The following is a 17,280-nucleotide window of genomic DNA, read 5'->3' as shown; positions in this document are numbered from 1 at the left end:
AAAGCATTTCATTTATCCTTAGATGGAACAAAACATTTTTTCTTGAGTTTAAAACAGTATTTTTTCTTGAGTGAATACAGTATTTTGCCTTGATAAAGATCAACTTTTAATTCAGCTTTTTTGGTTTAGCTGAATATCCAAAGAGTCCATTATTCGTAGTGCTCTAATTTTTCTCCTCTGCCTGACACACTGCTGATTGCATTTGTAGTAATTCAAATAAAATTATATAACACATTCTGGCATTTCATTTAATTAAGGCTTTCTTTCACTGCTGACTTTGTCTGGACTGGAATTAACAACTGAAAGCACAATGTTTACCATTTCTTAATATATTCAGGTTTCAGACGAGAGCCTTTCTGTTGATTTGTTGATTCAAAAACAAATGAATACTACTTTTGTTTATTTTGGTAATTACTCTTATTTGAGTGATGGTAACATTTAGGAGACCGACCAATGAACTAAGTACCCCTAGTACCTGGCACTGGCAGCATAGTCCTTACAGCCAGTATTTCCAACTCAAACTAATAAACTCAAACTGTAGAACTTTTCAAATAGGTAGCAAAAGAACAGAAGATAATTATGCAGGATTTTTGTAAGGTTCACAGTATTGCTACAGAAATTGTGTTGAGTAGTTTTGCGAAGTATATAAATCGGATATCTATAAAACTGGAACAATGAATACTTACCCTGAACAATGTTTTCCAGAAGCCACATTTTAGTTCAGAATTAGTTTTTGCAACCTAATGATATGAAATTAAATGTATATATATTTTTTCCCTCTGATGCAGAAATCTTGAAACTTGATCCTAACTTCTAAGAACAAGACAAGAGGAAAGATTTCTACAATGTTGAAAAAAGTTATGTACAATATCCCTTCTTTTTGTGGTATAGGTGTATCACCCAAAATGAGGAGCTCAAGGAGCATTGAAGAGGTGATGACTTTATTCTAAGTTTCATACAAAACATTCCTTCTGAAATACTAAAGAGCTGAGAAACAATATTTTGTCTCTACCCTATATTTGAAAGATTATGAGTAGTTTTAAATGGAGTAGGATGAGGAAGTTCTCTCAGTGGGTATTCTTATAGTCTGCATGACAAATGTAACAAAAGCTTCATATTCATATTCCAACACTTCACAATCTCATCTTTCTAAAAAAAATCACCAGGTGACTGATTATGATTGGAAAGGTGTGTGTAATGCTGTTTTGTTTGGAAAGGAAAAATTAAGAACAAAGCTACTGAAAGTGACAATACAGCACCACAAAACCATTTTTTATTTGAGTGTGTCATTCTCCAGCCTTAGCAATAAAAAAAAAACATCCCTGTACAAAAGGGATGGATCAGTTAGCTTGCTGCTGAGGGTAGAATGGTGTGATTTCTGTCAGCAGATGTATAGGAGCTCGGTGTCAGAGACTTGTAAGCCAACTTAAATCCTGCTTAGCAATCAAGAGAAAAACATTACTGTTTAATATTTAAACAAATTGTTTTATGTTTGAACAGAAAAAATATTTTTCTGCATGATAAACTAGATGAAAGAATAGTTTAGAGCAGTTCACAGAGAAATAACAAGAAATAATGGGATAAAATTCAGTGAAGAAAAGAGGATGAAAAGCAGACAAAATATGTAGGTGGTCAGTTAATACATCACATTGTTTCTGCAGACTCAGGAAGAAAATGGATCCCTGCAGTTCACAATATTTAGACTAGATTAAGTAATCTGTGATACTCTGTACAGTATAATTCCATATGAATTGTAAAAGAAATCAGCCCAACATACAATTTAGCAAGTTTAGAACTTCTTTTCTGTCTATGAAATTTGATTTCAGTCCCAGGACCAGCATATGTTGCAGCAACATTAGCAATTCAGTAAATTTGTAGATTTTGCTCTTCTAAGTGCTCTATGTTTATGCATATGGAGTCAGTATTACAGAGAGGAAGTCTTCTTCATCACCCAAGCTTCAGATTAGACAAACCATTTAACACTGATCATGATTTAATTTCTCAGACTGTGATTTTCAAAATAGCATATCCCAGGAATTTCAAAGGAAAGTAAGTGTTTGAATTCTCAGGGCTGTGCTGAACATTGCGTTTTAAGCAGAAGAGTGGTGCTGACAAGTGCTCCTGGTAAACTACAAAACTCAGGCTCAACTCAACCAAATTTCTAAAAGATATGTTAACACGCAGTTTGCTAGTCTGATTGGATGAGCAAATGGCTGCCAGGCATATCCTTCTATATTTGCCTGTATTGATAGTCTCTGTATCTCATCATGGTGCTTTTTAATTCATAGCAGTTGTTTGGTCTTGCGGAAGTCTGTGGAAATCATTCACCGTATTAAGTCCATAATATTTATGTCTTAAAGATTTAACTTTGGTGAGTTGAATCATTCAGCACCAGGAAGGCCTTTTGTTTTACAGTTAAATACACAGTTTCCCAGAAACTTGGATCTGGCTTTAGTTATTATTGTTTAGTAAATTTAGGCCTTTTCTTTGTTAATGACTATGGAAACTTGTAGGATAAGTAACAATTTCCCATAGTTATTTGCTGAAATTATTCTCAGAATCCTTCTTTGGGACACGTTTTTGCTGTAGATGAAGATACCAACATTCCCAGCCTCACTGGAGTGATTAGTAGGTTTTCTAACACAGAGATTTCTCTTAAATGCATTACTCTGAAGTTAGGTATTAGGTAATTATTGTCCACTGGGAGACTGAATCAGCAGCTTTTGCTATACCTAGTGCTCCAAGTCTTCTAACCTTGCTTTCACCGGTTAGCATAAGAGATGCCCCCAGTACTGTGAAATATTCAGTGCTTTTGTTGATGGTTTTCAGATATCTCCTTTCAGTTTCAACTATAAACTGCAGCTGCAGCATGAATAGAGGTGAGCACATTGCACAGGAGTAGGGAAGGAGGGATTTTTGTGCTTCTTTGCTCCTCAGACAGAGTTGACAGGGAAGGAGAACTTCTTGTTCTTGTTGAAGCTGGATGGTCTTCTCCTCCTGTTAGGTAACTTTTTTATTACTTCACCTCAATTTGGATGTGGCATATGAACATTTGCTATTTTTTTCCTGTGTGTAAAATTAGTTTCACTATTACATTATTCTCCATGGTAATGAGATAATACTCAATGAAAGACAGAATGTATTTTGACAGATCTCTGGACATGGAATTACATGCTGACTCATGTGTGAGTCAGAGATAGATTCAGGTAGAGATTTTCAGAGGTACAAATGGATGTCTGGGGTTTCAAATTACATACAGAAGAGAGCTGCATTTGGATGTTTTAGCTTCCAAAGGGTAGGGAATGTACTCAAATGGATACACTGTGAAGACAGCTGCTTTTTCTGGAAGGAAAATTTATCAGCACAGAGGCTGCAATGGAACAACGAAGGTAGTAAAGTCAGGGAGCAAAGAAGGATTTTTGTATACTTTGTCTATTTCTGTAATGTAACTTTTCCTCATTTCTACTAGCAGAGCCATTGCCATGGTGATATAGATATTAGTGCGCCTGGTTCCTTCCTGTTTTTCTGTTGTAGATTATTGGCACTATAATGCTCTGACCAGAGGTAACAGAGAGTACCTATGGATGTCTTCCGCAGCAAGTAAAGAGCTATCCCAGATAATGCCAGCTTCCACAGGAACACCAAAGGTGCAGAGCACAACCTTCCAGAGAGCTGGAAGTGCTGACCTCTTCTTTCTCCACACTTCAGGGTCACCACACTGCAGGGCACAGAATTCCGAAGAAGGGACAAAAAGAGAAGAGAGTGAATATTTTCCTCTCCAGGCTAGGCTTCTGTCAGACTTGGACTTCCCTGGGTGACCATGCAGGCATGTCTATGAAGCGGGTTGGCTGGCAAAAGGAAAGTGTCTACTTTCCATAGCCACCACCCACTCTTGATAGGTGACACCTTCTGCCAAATCATCTAGAGGAAGGAACGGAAAATGATTTGTCCAGCAGACAGAAAACCTACCAGTATCATCTATGCCAGCATCTTCTGCAAGAAATGAGCCAGTGAGCCTCACATCTGTGCCTGGGAAGATCACAGAGCAGATCCTCCTAGAAGATATGCTAAGGCACATGAGGGATGAGCAGGTGATCTGAAACAGCCAGTACAGCTTCTCCAAAAACAGATCATGCCTGACCAACCTGGTGGCCTTCCATTATGAAAGGATGGCATCAGTGTACTAAGAAAGAGCAACTGATGTCATCTACCTGGACATGTGTAAGGCCTTTGCTGTAGTCCCACATCACATCCTTATGTCTAAATTGGAGAGGTACACATTTGTAGGGTGGACTATTAGATGGATGAAGAATTGGTTGGTTGGTCATAGGCAGAGGGTTGTAGTCAATGGCTCTATGTCCAGGTTGAGGCCAATCATGAGTGGTTTCCTCCAGGGGTCCATCTTGGGACTGGTACACTTCAACGTCTTTATCAATTACATAGACAGTGGGATAGAGTGTACCCTTAGCACATTTATTGATGACACCAAGTTGAGTGGTGCAGTTGACACAATAGAATGAAGGGACACCAACCAGAGGATACTGGGACAGGATCAAAAAGAGGGTACAGGAGAACCTAAGGAAGTTCAACAAGGTCAAGTGTGAGATGTTGCATTTGGGTCTGCAATTGCAGATACGAGTACAGACTGGGAGAAGAAATCATGAGAGCAGCCCTGTGGAGAAGAACCTAGGGGTCCTAATGGATGGAAACCTGTGCATGGGGCAGCAGTGCGCTCTTGCAGCCTGGAAGACCAACAGTATCTGGGGCTGCATCAAAAGAGGAGTGGCCAGCAGGGAGGCGGAGGTAGCTGTCCCTCTCTGCTCTTCCCTCGTGAGACCCCATCTGGTCTACTGAGTCCAAGCCTGGGGCCCCCAGCACAGGAAGGATGTGCAGCTGTTGAGTGGGTCCAGAGGAGGATCACGAGGATAATCAAAGAGCTAGAGCATCTCCCCTGTGAAGAAAAGTTGAGGGATTTGGCCTTCTTTAGCTTGGAGAAGGCCCTGAGGAGACCTCACTGTGGCCTTCCAGTGCTTAAAGAGAGATAACAAGCACGAGGGGAACTGACTTTTCACACAGTCTGACAGTGACAGGACAAGCAGGAATGGCTTTAAACTAAAAGTGGTTTAGGTTAGTTGTTAGGAGGAAATTTTTTACTCAGAGGGTAGTGAGGTGCTGGCACAGGCTGCCCAGGGGGGTTGTGGATGCCTCATCTCTAGAGGCATTCAAGCCCAGATTGGATGGCATCCTGAGCAGTCTGATCTAGCGGCTGGCAACCCTGCCCATGGTAGCAGGGTTTGGAACTACATGATCTTTACGGTCCCTTCCAACCTAAGCCATTCTATGCTTCCATGATCCTGTCTTGTGTCACAATAGGAAAGAAGGACTGCAAAGGAAAAAGGAAAAAAAATTCCCAGTCCCCACCTACAATTTTGTCCAAAAAGGCAGCCCTTTTCTCTTGATGTCAGCAAGACTAAAATATCATCTTAATGCATCTATGTGCCAAAAATCTCCTTTGAACAGTGAGGATAAGTAAACAGGATTCACTGTCATTGAAGAATATCTTTATGGGTGCCTTCCAGCTCAGAATGTTCTGTGCTTCCATGATTCTGTGAAAAGTATGCAGTGCAGGAAACCAAAATAGCAGAATTATTCTGAGAAGTTAAATTTCTTGCCACTTCCATCAAAGCCATAACTGGGGCTTTTTCCCACCAGTAAGATTACAGAAAGTCATTATTTATGGAGCTGATAAGTACTGCTTTAGATACACAAGAAGAATGTATTTTCTACCGAGCCCTTTTTCCTCCAACTTTCCTGTTGCTGTTGAAGCAATACGTGCCTCTTTCAGTTGACTTGTTGAAACAGCATCTTGTATAGAAATAATGACTTAGAATAATCTTGTAAAGACAAAGATAAGTATAAATATGTCGTTGAAAAACTTGTCAGGTCTAGTAGCCTGTCTTATTACTGTACAGAGTCCAAGGAGCAGTGAAGAGCAGTAGTCTGTTGGGCAAGGAGAATGGGAAAGGAGAAAAACTATGCAGGGGTTGTGAAACAGACTGGCAGGATGCTGTCAGCAAGCTCCTTTTCCATCACCAGCCTAGCTTCTAAACACTGCTATGTCTTGTTTAAACGTCTCACATGGTTCTGATCGCATCACAGGCAACAAGAAACTCAGACACTGTCTGCTGCAGACACTTGTGCTGTGTGCCTTGGCTGGGTTAAAGCAGGGAGCAGTGTGCAAGTTTCACAATGCCCCAGCCAAGCGTGGAAGCAGGAACGCAGCAAAATCCTCTACCTTATTTTGGGGATGGAGATGGTGAACACTCTGGCTGAGGGAGGGCTTCCATCCATCTTAACCTGCACTCCCTGCTGCAGCAGGGAGTCTCCAGCATCAGCAGAGCAGAGGAGGTGAAAGCACTGCACAAATACCCCACAGTAATGAAGACCAGAGCAGGGAGGAAACTAGAGAGGCAGCAGTTATGACAGCAACAAAATGACAAAGTGAACAAGTTTTTAAACAACAAAAAAATAGGTCAGACTTTATAGGAGTCTGCAAAAATGTGACATCTCAAAGAAGCTTTATTAAAATTTTTCAAGGCACTGTGCTATTTGGTAGTGGATTGTATCTCCGGTCAAATTTTCATTATGTCCTGTTTTCTGAACCTTTGAGAGACATCCCTCATGGAGCATTTTCAGAAATAGCAGCTGTTGGGTTAGAGTCACAAACAGCCACAGTTTGACTTGCCTTCAGATGGATGGTGTGGCATGTGAACAAATCACTGCAACATGTGATGCTGGTATGAGTGTGCTGTTGTTCCACACTGCCTGGTTCCTTAATCCATGTGATGAAACCTTTGCAAGATCAAGTGTTTGTTGTGTATATTCAAGGGCTGTTGTTACTTCCCATGATGCTCTGTGGTTAGCGGCTTATAGAGTGCCTTGCAGTGAATACTGAATGTACACATATACTTGCAAATTCACTGGCTTTTAAAAGAAAAACCCATATTTAAAGCAATGATTAAAGTCTGACAGTGGTTTTTTGTATGGCAGTCTTCCATTTTTCTCTGGAGAGAAAAATAGGGGACTCTGAATTGTATTACAGTTTATCAAATAATCAATGTTCTACTTCCATTTTTATTACACTTCTGCCAATATTAATATATGAGACAAAGTCCTGAAACCATTGAAAATTGAGGTAAACCTCTATGTCTTACACAGGTGCAGCATTTCTCCCCTTTGTGAGCTATTTTATCCATTGCCTCCACAATAGTAATTTTTTTCTTTCACTTCCACAAATCATTTTTTTCTGTTCTTTTGACAGGATTACATTGAATTGCTGAAAAATGTAAATACGATGTCTCTTTATGCCCTCCCAACTTAATATATCTATAACTTGAACAACAAATTTTTCTTATACGTGTCTTCGTTCGCAGTGTTTTCTCTGGGAAAGGCTGAGTGGAGGACAGTGTTAATATTCTATGCCTTCTATTAGTTAAAAAATGCTTTGTTCTTTTTGTCCTCAGTCTATCTACAGGTGAACAATTTATTACCTTACAATAAAAAGCTGATTAGGCAGATACAAACCTGAAACACAAACAGGATAACACTGATTGAGAGCAAAATATAGGTGAGGAGTTGTATTGACTACTATTTTGTTTTGTGATGGTGGTTACAGTGCTTGCTTTTGACCCACTTCCTATTTTCTCTGATATAAATACTTTAAACTCTATGATAGAAATCACTGGTAATTCAGGTTTTACAGGCCCCTTACCAGGAAATGAAGCTAAACAACAGAAAAGCCAAATAATCTTGGTGGTACAAATGCCTCTCTCTCATCCTCACATTCAAAGGAATAATCAACATTATGAAAAGCTCCATTTGAAATATTAAGTACTGACATTCTAAGCTTAAATCTTAATTCAAATGGGTTTTTATGCACTTTGAAATTAGGCCTGAAAGGTTCTGTGACAGGTCTTCAAGGCCCAGACTTGTGAAACTAAAATACTTGCTTAGCATTGACGTAGGTCCACAAGGAATTGGGGAATGGATGTTCAAGGGACGAAACACCTCCCATCAGAGGACAGGCAGAGAGAGCTGCAGCTGTTCAGGCGGGAGAAGGGAAGACTCCAGGTGTCCTGTTAGCAACCTTTCAATATCTAACGGGGAGACAGAAAAGGAGAGACTCATGAGCAGGGTCTGTTGTAGTACGACAAGTGGAAATGGCTTCAAATTTAAAGAAGGGAGATTTAGATTGGATATAAGGAAGACACTTTTTCAAGAAGGGTGGTGAGACCCAGGAAGAGATTGCCCAGAGAGGCAGTGGATGCTGCATCCTTGGAGAAACTCAAGGTCAGGGTGGACCGGGCTCAGGGCAACCTGATGTCTCTGCAGGTGTCCCTGTTCATTGCAGTTCTAGTTGAACTAGATTGCCTTTAAGGATCTCTTCCAACTAAAACAGTATTATCATTCTAGGAATATTAGGCATAACAGGCTGTCTAAAATAGATGTGTGGTTCAAAGTCTTCCTGAAAATACTTTTGTCAGTTTTTCCTTCCTCCCTCCCCTTGCCTTCCTCTCCACCCTTCCTGCCTCCCTCTCTCTACCCCTGTCTCCCTGCTCCCTTCCTTCTCTTCCTTCTCTTCCATCCTCCCTCCCTAGACTTTGTGTAACCACTCCTCATCCTCGGGTGGACGTGGGATTTCTGGATGGCCCTGAAGAAGCTGTGGCTGGACCTGGCCTTCTCAGTCACTCTTGGAGGTTGTTGCCACCATCTGCGTCGTCCTCCTCCTCCACACACCTCTCTACCACCCACGTTCAGGCCTCTATCAGATTCTGCAGAGCTGAGCTGCAGCCGTGGAGGGGCAGGCTGCAAACCAAGCGAGGGGCTCAGGGGGTTTGTACCATCAGCTTCAGTTGATGAGCTCATGAGGAGAAAGCGTAAAGCAAATGCACCAAACAAAGCCTCAGTCCCCTTCGTATGGACAAGTCTACCACGTGCATTCCCCGCCTCACTTTGTGAATTCTCTAGCCCCAAGTTTCCCCATTCCTGCCTTGGATCTCACAAGCCTGCAAGCAAAAGAGCTGCTGAGCTGACAGCGAGTCTTAATCTTCCTCCTCTGTCCTGCTGAGGCCATCTGCAGCCTCACAGCAGAAGCACGAGAGCCTTTGCAGCCCGGCTGCTTGCTGGCCCACTTCCAAAGCTTTCTGGGTAAGCAGGCGCACACATCCCTCCCGCTGAGTTGGTCTGTGCCATTTCAACTAGGGGCCTGCAGCCAGCCCCGCCCGGGCGGGGCAGCGGGTCACAGTGGGGCCCTTTGTGACCCGTCCCTGGCACACCCCGGGGTAGCTGGCACTGACACGGCAGCCCTGCAGCGTCCGGCAGGACAGCGAGGGGACAGGGCAGGAGTGTGCGGGTCTGGCGAGGAGCCCCCGAGTGCAGCCTACGTCATTTCCCTCTACCCCCAGCAGCCCCGTGGCTGTTCCCTCCCCAACCTCAGCCCTCATCCCTCAGGATGGAGAGGAAACCTCCCAGATCCCCCAGGGTGGCCTGGGAGAAGAGTGGGGCTCCCCAGGAGAGAAGACCTCCACCGGAGCCCTACCAGGTGACCGAGGTGCAGCCGCTGCATGCTGGTGAGTGAGGGTCCCCAGCGGGCTGGGCAGGGCTGGGCCAGAGAGTGCCCCCTGCTCAACACCGGGGCCTCTTGTCCTGACAGCCACAGCAGGCTGTGCCAGGGCAGCGGGCACAGAAGAGGGCAGAGTTCCTTCCTCTGCTCGCGCCTGCCTTTGGCCGCTCTACAGCGCTGCTCACTCTCCTCCTTGGTTAGATGCTGACTGGCTGCATCTGTGCGTAGTGGAAGAAGTGGTCATAGATGGCATCAAAGCCTACATCAACAGCACGGAAAAGGTAGCAGCAGCCGTCTCCATCTTGGCTGTGCCTGCATCTCCAGACGGTCCCTCTGGCTCTGCCTGTAGGCTGCAGGAGGGCAGCTGGCCGGCCAGAGCTGCTGCCCTGCAGGCGTCCCGCACTGCTCTGCACCCCACAGTGCTCGGTCCCCCTGGCCGTGGCTCTCCCTGCTCACACTCCTTGGTCTCTGTGTGCCTGCCAGGATCTGGTGCAGAAGATGCAGTTCCTGAACTGTATCATCACACTGTGCAGCACTGCCAGAAATAAGGGCTTGACAGAGGGCCTGGATGTCTTCTGCCACAGGAACAAGCTGGCAGAGAACGTTGAGGTGAGAGGACATGGCCCCAGGTACATGCACCCTACGAGGACAGGGCTGTGGCTGGGGGAGGCCGGGAAATTGTGCACAGACAACAAGGTGCTCCAGATGGGACTGCAGGTGTTGCTGAGCCCTCAGCAGTGGAAGAGCACGGCAGCATCTGTATGCCAGCGCTGGGTTAGGGGCACTGGGGCGTCTCCGGCTCTGCCAGCCGCTGCCAGGTTTGCTGGTGCTGGGTGCTGGCAGCTGCCAGGTGCTATCCTGGTTGTGCTTTGCAGGTTCTTATGTGTGAGGAGCCCAGGGAGCAGCTGTGCACAGCACTGCGATACCACACCATGAACGCTATTGCTGCCTTGAGGTACCCGCCCAGCCACTGGTTTTGCCAGCACATCCCCAGGACACAATCCTGGTGGCCCTGATGCAGCTCCTCGCTGGGTCTCAGCACTTGCCCCAAAGCAGGAGGCTTCAGGACTGTCCTCTGACCCAGGCCAGCCCCGTGGAGGTGGACGTGCCATCTGGCAGCGCTCCCCATCTCTCCCAGGGAGCCCTCCCAGGGGATGACCTGTTCTATGCCTGCCTCAGCATGGAGGCACTGCTCCCAGCACAATGTCTCTTTATTTGCAGCAGTGTGAAGGCAATTTCGGAGGATGAAATAGTACACCTCTTAAACATATGCTTCAACGTCATCTTCTGCCTTCCTCCCAAAGAGAGCTTGAACATTTGCCTCTACAACCATGTACGTATCAGGTGAACTACTGGAGACCGCACACCTCTGGGCTGCTCCCTGGATTATTTGTGTCCAGAGGTTAAGAAAGATCCTTGTGGGCAGGGTCTCAGCCTCGCTTCCCCTCACTCCTTCCCTCATACTCTTGCCATTGGCCTGGCAACACCCTGTGCTTGCAACCTAGTCTGCGCACAGCAGCTTTGCAGCCCCAGGGTCTCCCTGTGCATGGATCTGTGGGTGTCCTTCCTTGGCAGCCAACGTGCTTCACAGCAGTCTCCTGGGGGTGAGAGGGACCTCTGAAAGACTTCCACAACTCGTTCTTCTCTTTACAGACCCTGCATGCTATGGACAACATGCTGAAGGTGTTGCTAGACAGCCATCCTTCCTCCAGCATCCATAACCAGCTGCAGAGTATCTTGGAGGTCTGTCTGTTGCAGAGCTCTGCCCCCAGAGCTCCCTTTGGTAGAATTTGAGCCCTCTCCATGGAAATGGCACTGGCAGCAGCTGAAGCCGGCAAGGGATCCCAGTGGCAGTAGCCCCGTGAAGGGCTTGGCTCTAGCTCAGGGGAAGCCTGGATGGATGCTGTGATTCCAGCCGGGAGCTCAGCAGAGCTGCTTCTGCTGGAGTGGGCATCAGCAGCTCCCAGGCTAACCGGGCGCTCCTCTCCTCACAGGTGCTGCTGCCCTTCACTGTCTCCCAGAGCAAAACTGTGTGTGAGAGGGCTTTAAATCAGATGTGGAAGCTTAGTGGTTTCATGACCAAGAGTTTCTGGCAGCAGGTAAGGAGCCAGGAACTTTCCATCTGGGCTCTCTCCCATTCTTTGCATCCCAGAGCTGCCTACAGCTCAGGGGTACCTGTGAGACAAGCTTGGGCACAGCAGGGAGCCCTCAGCATGCTTCTGCCCTGAAGGGAGCATCTTTATCCTTTCTTTTGAGTGGTCATCCCACTCCAGACCGTATTCTCTCACTAGTTTAACTTGTCTTCCCTCCCTTTTTCCTTCTTACTGTAGCCAGTTGGTAAAAACCTCCACCCTTCTCAGAGGACAAAGATCGTCCTTATGACCCTTGAGAAGATCATTGGAGACTACAGCTTTGATGAAAAGAAGTGGGCTGAGACTGTACTGGATATGGTTCTGAGAGACCCTGGAACCTGGCTGATAGATGTAAGCACTCTGAGGCTGGATTGCCATGCCCTGCCCTGCCCTCCACAACTCTTGGGCATCTGAAGCCATTTTAAGCCAGCCAAGTGCAACGGGAAGGCCAGTAATATCAGTGGCAGCAGGGCAACTGGCTGCACTAATAGCAGCATTCTCCCTGTGTTCTCACAACAGGTGCCAGAGATTCTGAGGTCGATCCATAGAAACCTGGAAATCAACACCACATCACTTCAGCAAACACTCCTCTCTTTGCTGGATGTGCTGACCAACCGGTTTCCCAGGGATGCGCTGATGAGTGTGTTAACTGACCTCCCACAGAGTGACAGGTACCAGCCCTGACAGCCCTGCACAATTGTTCCATGTGAAGAGTGGGGCTCAGAGAAGCTCTGGCTGCCAGAGCCAAGGAAAGCTACAGGACATCCCCGAGGAGCAGGCCTTCCATCCCACTGTGATTTCCAGCGCTGGTGGGCCGCTCAGGGCTGCAGCAGCCAACGCCGACCATGGCAGCCCAGAGCCCCCACCAGGCTCCTGCCCTGCCCCTCGGGGAAGGCCATCTCAGCCCCTCCTGCTTGCCCACGCCGGGACCCCAGGCCTCCCCAAGGACGCGGGGCGGCGGGGCCGGGGCTGCAGCACAGCCTGGGGCCTGCCGGGCCTGCCTGAGCCATGGCGCTGTGGCTGAGGCAGCCCTGCTGACACAGCATTGCTCTTTGTTTGCAGCACTACCCTGGACATCTGGAAGAGAATGCTTTCCCTGACAGGAACTTCAGAGAGGATCCTGGAAGAACTGCGCCATGTTCTCCAGGACCCAGAGCTGTGTGGGGTCTTTAATATCACCACAGAGGATTCTGGCCTCCTTTCCTTGACTGTGAGTTACCGGACAAGGAACCGTGCTCTCCTTCAGAGCTCTCTTTCCCCAGCTCCCTGTCCCCCCCCCGCCTTGCTCCCCCAGCCTGGAAACCTGGGGCAAGGCAGGGGCACAGTTGGGGCCATGGCAGGGGCCAGGGAGAGCCATTGCCTCCAAGCAGGCTGAGCAGGCAGAAGTGCCAGTGGCCACCAATGTCCTGAGCCTTTTTTTTGCCAGTTCCTGCTGGTCAGGTGCTCCTCAAAGGCTTTAGAAGCTCAGAGGGCAGGAGGAGCAGGCCAAAAAGTCATGCGGCTTAGTGCTAGGCCTGGGGCACACGGGGACCACGGGGCCCTCCAAAGGCACTGCTGCCACAGGCCAGGCTGTGCAGCCCCAAGGCCCTGCCCTGAGCTGCCAGAGGAGCCAGCAGCTGCAGGGTGCAGGGAGGCCTGCTGCCTCTGTCTGGCACTCACTGCTGCATTCGTTTCAGATGATGCATCCTACTGATGAGATCCTGAACAAGTTATGTAACCCAGCACTGCTGCAGAGGTGTTTGAAGACTGAAAGCCTGCCAATACTCTGGCTGGCGCTCAGGGGCCTTGGCCTTCTGTCTGAGAGACCTGAGACGGTGAGCAGAACCTAGTCACATGAAGCCCTGTTGGCAGCCTAGTGCTGGGGCGGTGGGCAGTGTTGTGCCCCGGCCTTGCCTGAGACTCAGGAGTTGGGGTGATGGCTGTGGTAGGGCCTGGTGGCTGCCTGGGGAGATTTCCAGGGGCTTTCCAGATGGGTTGCTTGGGGGACTGTTGGAAAAGGGAGTGGCTGAGCAGGGGATGTGGAGCCCTTGCTCTCCTGCCCTCCTTCTCCTGTCTCCCCATGTCCTTGTCAGTGTGCCCATGGCCACCAGCTGCCCAGAGTCTGCTGCTGCCTCAGGGAACAAGGCGTGTGTGTGGTGCTTGGGAAACAGAGCTTTTAGGCCATGGTGGGCATTGCCCTCTTGATGAAAAGGAAACTGTATGTTTTGTACAGGCAAGAGAAATATGGGCCCTGCTTCCAGACATCATGGAGACCCTGCAGTTTGCCAACATGCACATTGTTCTGAAGGTGCTGAATATCTGCAGACTTCTCATGAGTTATCTGGGGAAGAGAGAGGCCAGTCCCATTGCTCTGAAGCTGGCTCAGAAGCTCCTGCCTCTATTTAATCACGTAAGTCTGGTGCTGGAGCACTGCAGTTGGGTGCTCAGCAAAAGGGCCTTCTCCTTTCTTTGCTTCTCTGGGCTCTCATGGGATGCCTTCTGGGCTCTGCAGCCCAGCCAGCCTTCTCCCTGGCAGCTTGGCTGTTGGGGGTGTTGTGAGGCCCAGCCCAGCCCCTGAGCAAAGCATCTGCTGCCTAAGTTTGCCTTCAGACCCTCCAGTGCTTCCTTTACTACCAGCACCAGGCATTCTCCCCAGGTGCTGCAGCAGGGACATAGATGTTAAGCAGGCAGCATGTGCCCCGGAGGCGTTGCCGAGGGTCAGCCCTGTTTCCTCCTTGGCCCGGTGCCCAGGGAGCTCTGCTTTGACCTGGTGGGGTGGCTGGGGGAGCACTGCCAGGCACAGGCTGGAAATGTGTTGCATTGCTTTACATGGGCCCACAGCACCTTTGTTCAGAATGTGACTCCGAAGCTTCTCCCTTCACGTCTGCCACGTCTACGCTTGTGCTCACCATGGGCAGCGAGAGTGTGTTGCTGAGGTCCTCCTGTCCTTCTCCCCCAGGTGTCAAGTGAGGTGCGAGAGTGTTCCATCCGCCTCTTCAAAGATGTGACAGAGGCTGCGGTGTGGTGGAAAAAGGGAACCATGAAGAAGAACGTGCGCAGGGGCCTGCTCCCTCTGCTGTTTCACATGAGTGATGAGACCCCGAGTGTTGCACAGGTACGAATTTCAGGCCTGAGCAGTACGCAGGCAAGGGTGTGCTGGCACCTCAGGGGTGGTCTGTGAATTGAGGACGAGGGCGGAAAGCATCCCAGCTCTTGGGACGTGTGTCTGTGGTGCCATCTCCCAGCATCTGTTCTCTGTAGGCCTCTAGGGAAACCCTCGTTGCTTGTGCGAAATGCCTGAAGTGGAAGGAGCTCAAGCACAAGGCCCGCGAGGAGAACATAGTGGGGATCAGGAAGTGCTTGGTAAGGACAACCACACAGCCCTCACCTTTTTCCTGGGGAAGGGGATGCTGGCAGAAGGAGGTGCACCAGCATCTGGGGAGGGTCTGCAAGCCCCATGCTTCCGTGTTCTTCTCCAGCTGCAGCAGGACAGGAGCAGAGTGGAAGGATACCTTTGGCAGAGCCTGCCATACCTGAAGGATTCTCAGGCCTCTTTGCGATCTGAGGCTGTCAAATTCATTGGTGAGCCCAGCTCCTGGGTCCCTCTTTGGGCACTGCCCTGGCAGCGATGCGCAGCCCTGTAGCCCCCAGATACGCCCTACCCATGCCAGTAGCCCCCGTGGGTGCCTTGCTCAGGTCCCCTCTCTGGCACTGTCCCTGCTTGGGGCACAGGAGGGGAAGCAGCTGGGCTGGTGGGGCTGGGGTCTGCGCTCCTGGGAGCGTGCTGGGGAGTGGGGGTCTGACGGGAGCTCTTTACCTAGGGCTGGCTCTGCAGCACTCCTGGGACCAAACTGAGGAAAAACTGAATGAAATCTGCAGTGGTGAGTGAGGGCAGCGCTGTGTGTGCTGGGGCTGGCGGCAGGGGGCAGAGCCTGGGCAGCGTGCAGCTGTGCCTTGCCCTGCTGCAAGGAAATGCTGCAGGGGCAGAGGAACATTCCTGGGCCACATGGAGCACTCCTGAGCAGTGGCTTCCAGCTGATCGCTCAGTCGCACATGCTCCTCCTGGCCTGGAAAAGCAGTGGGTGGGGCTGTCATGGTGTGGAGGGGATACTGGCAGGTCTGTGAAGGTCAGTGGGTTTCATCTCTGCTCTGTTGCCCTCTGTTGCAGCCCTTCAGCCTTTGGAAGATGACGCCGATCCAGCAGTCTGTAACCTGGCACGTGGGACGATCCTGATGCTGAGTCGTCAAAGGCAGCAGGCATCATCGGCACGGAGCAGGCTTGCAGCGCTGTGGTGCTGGCTCTGAAAAGCCACCTGTCCTGCAAAAGATGACCCTGATCAATAAACTTCAATTACAGAGCTGTTCCCTTGGTTTCCTCCTGTGTTGAGCTGATGTGCAAGGTTTCTGTAGTGGTGGGCTGTGGGTGTTACCATCATGAGGAGAGCCTCGGTGCTGTCCCACAGCGGAAAAGAGCCTGCCCCAGCTGCCTCCAAATGGGACCTGCCCCTGGAGGAGCCCACGCAGAAGCAGCTGGATCAGGGCTGAAGGAGGCAGCAGCCCACGAAGAGAACCATGGTGGTGCAGGCTGTCTGTCTGCAGCCCGTGCTGTCGAGAATGGACAGAAATCAGAGGATTGGTCTGGATGCAGGAGTGCATCCTCAGCATGTTTGCTGACGAGCCTCAGCTGGGAGCTCCTGTTGATCTCATCCCCCTGGAGAGGCCTCTCATGGGGATACAGATCTTTGGCAAAGTGGGCAGTCAACAACAGCATGCATTTCCACTGAGGAAAATCAGAAAAATCCCCAAACCGGTACTGATCATTCCTAAGAACCTCGTGGCCTTTCCTTGAGGTCTGCCCTGGCCACTCTCTTCAGTTTTGAGTTTGCTTTTCAAAACAGGTTCCCCAAATCTTTTGGGTGACATTCAAGTCTTAACAATAATAGTAATAAAAACAATACTAAAACAACAAAGTAGAGGGTGAATAAAGGCGGATAAAGGCATAGGGAGAATCATGGAAGCACAGTGTTGCTGGTGCTTGGAACGATCTCCTCAGATCGTTGAGTCCAAGCTCCCTGCTAAAGCGGGTAAATCCAGGCAGGTTTTGAATATCTCCATAGCAGGAGACTCCACAACCCCTCTGGGCAACCTGTTCCACCCTTGCTATATAGAAGTTTTTCTGCATGTTGGTATGGAACTTCCTATGTACAAGCTTTAGGACAGTTCTCCTTGTCCTATTGGTACACTGCACCGGGAAGAGCCTGGCCTCTTCCATTTGCCTCCCACTTTCCTTTAGATATTTATAAACATTGACCAGCCTCCCCCCTCAGTTCTATCTTCCCCAGCCTGAATTTTCCTCCAGACCCTTTAACTCTGAAGTCAGTGGAGTGACATCAACAGGGAATTTGGCCTTGCAGCCTCACCTGTAATGACCAATTCTCATTACTACATTTGACACATCCCTAGACAAAAACACATCCCCAGACAAAAAACCTTGTGCTCCTTGCAAATCGCACCCATGGCTTTCGTAAGTGACTACATTTAATTAAC

The 17,280-nt window shown here is 48.7% G+C and overlaps 1 protein-coding gene across 1 annotated transcript; it reads left to right on the top strand.

Moving 5' to 3' along the window:
• LOC110390158 (maestro heat-like repeat family member 5) lies at positions 715–16,084 on the top strand. The gene is made up of 17 exons (XM_021381368.1): positions 715–9,629; positions 9,824–9,903; positions 10,106–10,231; positions 10,498–10,577; positions 10,844–10,955; positions 11,276–11,365; positions 11,617–11,721; positions 11,953–12,105; positions 12,274–12,425; positions 12,817–12,964; positions 13,431–13,568; positions 13,967–14,143; positions 14,693–14,848; positions 14,995–15,096; positions 15,213–15,315; positions 15,555–15,614; positions 15,902–16,084. The coding sequence occupies exons 1-17, from the start codon at positions 9,512–9,514 to the stop codon at positions 16,036–16,038; spliced, it is 2,037 nt and encodes a 678-aa protein (XP_021237043.1). The 5' UTR covers positions 715–9,511; the 3' UTR covers positions 16,039–16,084.

Source organism: Numida meleagris, chromosome Z (genome assembly GCF_002078875.1).
Source record: "Numida meleagris isolate 19003 breed g44 Domestic line chromosome Z, NumMel1.0, whole genome shotgun sequence".
Taxonomy (NCBI): Eukaryota; Metazoa; Chordata; class Aves; order Galliformes; family Numididae; genus Numida; species Numida meleagris.
The sequence above is the reverse complement of the archived record's forward strand: the minus strand, read 5'-3'. Positions and strand labels throughout refer to the sequence as shown.

What these genes read in the sequence shown, in the direction of transcription:
- LOC110390158 (XM_021381368.1), top strand. Translation starts at nt 9,512, where the DNA reads ATGGAGAGGAAACCTCCCAGATCCCCCAGGGTGGCCTGGGAGAAGAGT. An exon ending in GGTGCAGCCGCTGCATGCTG is followed by an intron (nt 9,630 to 9,823) that starts GTGAGTGAGGGT and finishes CTCCTTGGTTAG; the next exon opens with ATGCTGACTGGCTGCATCTG. An exon ending in AACGCTATTGCTGCCTTGAG is followed by an intron (nt 10,578 to 10,843) that starts GTACCCGCCCAG and finishes CTTTATTTGCAG; the next exon opens with CAGTGTGAAGGCAATTTCGG.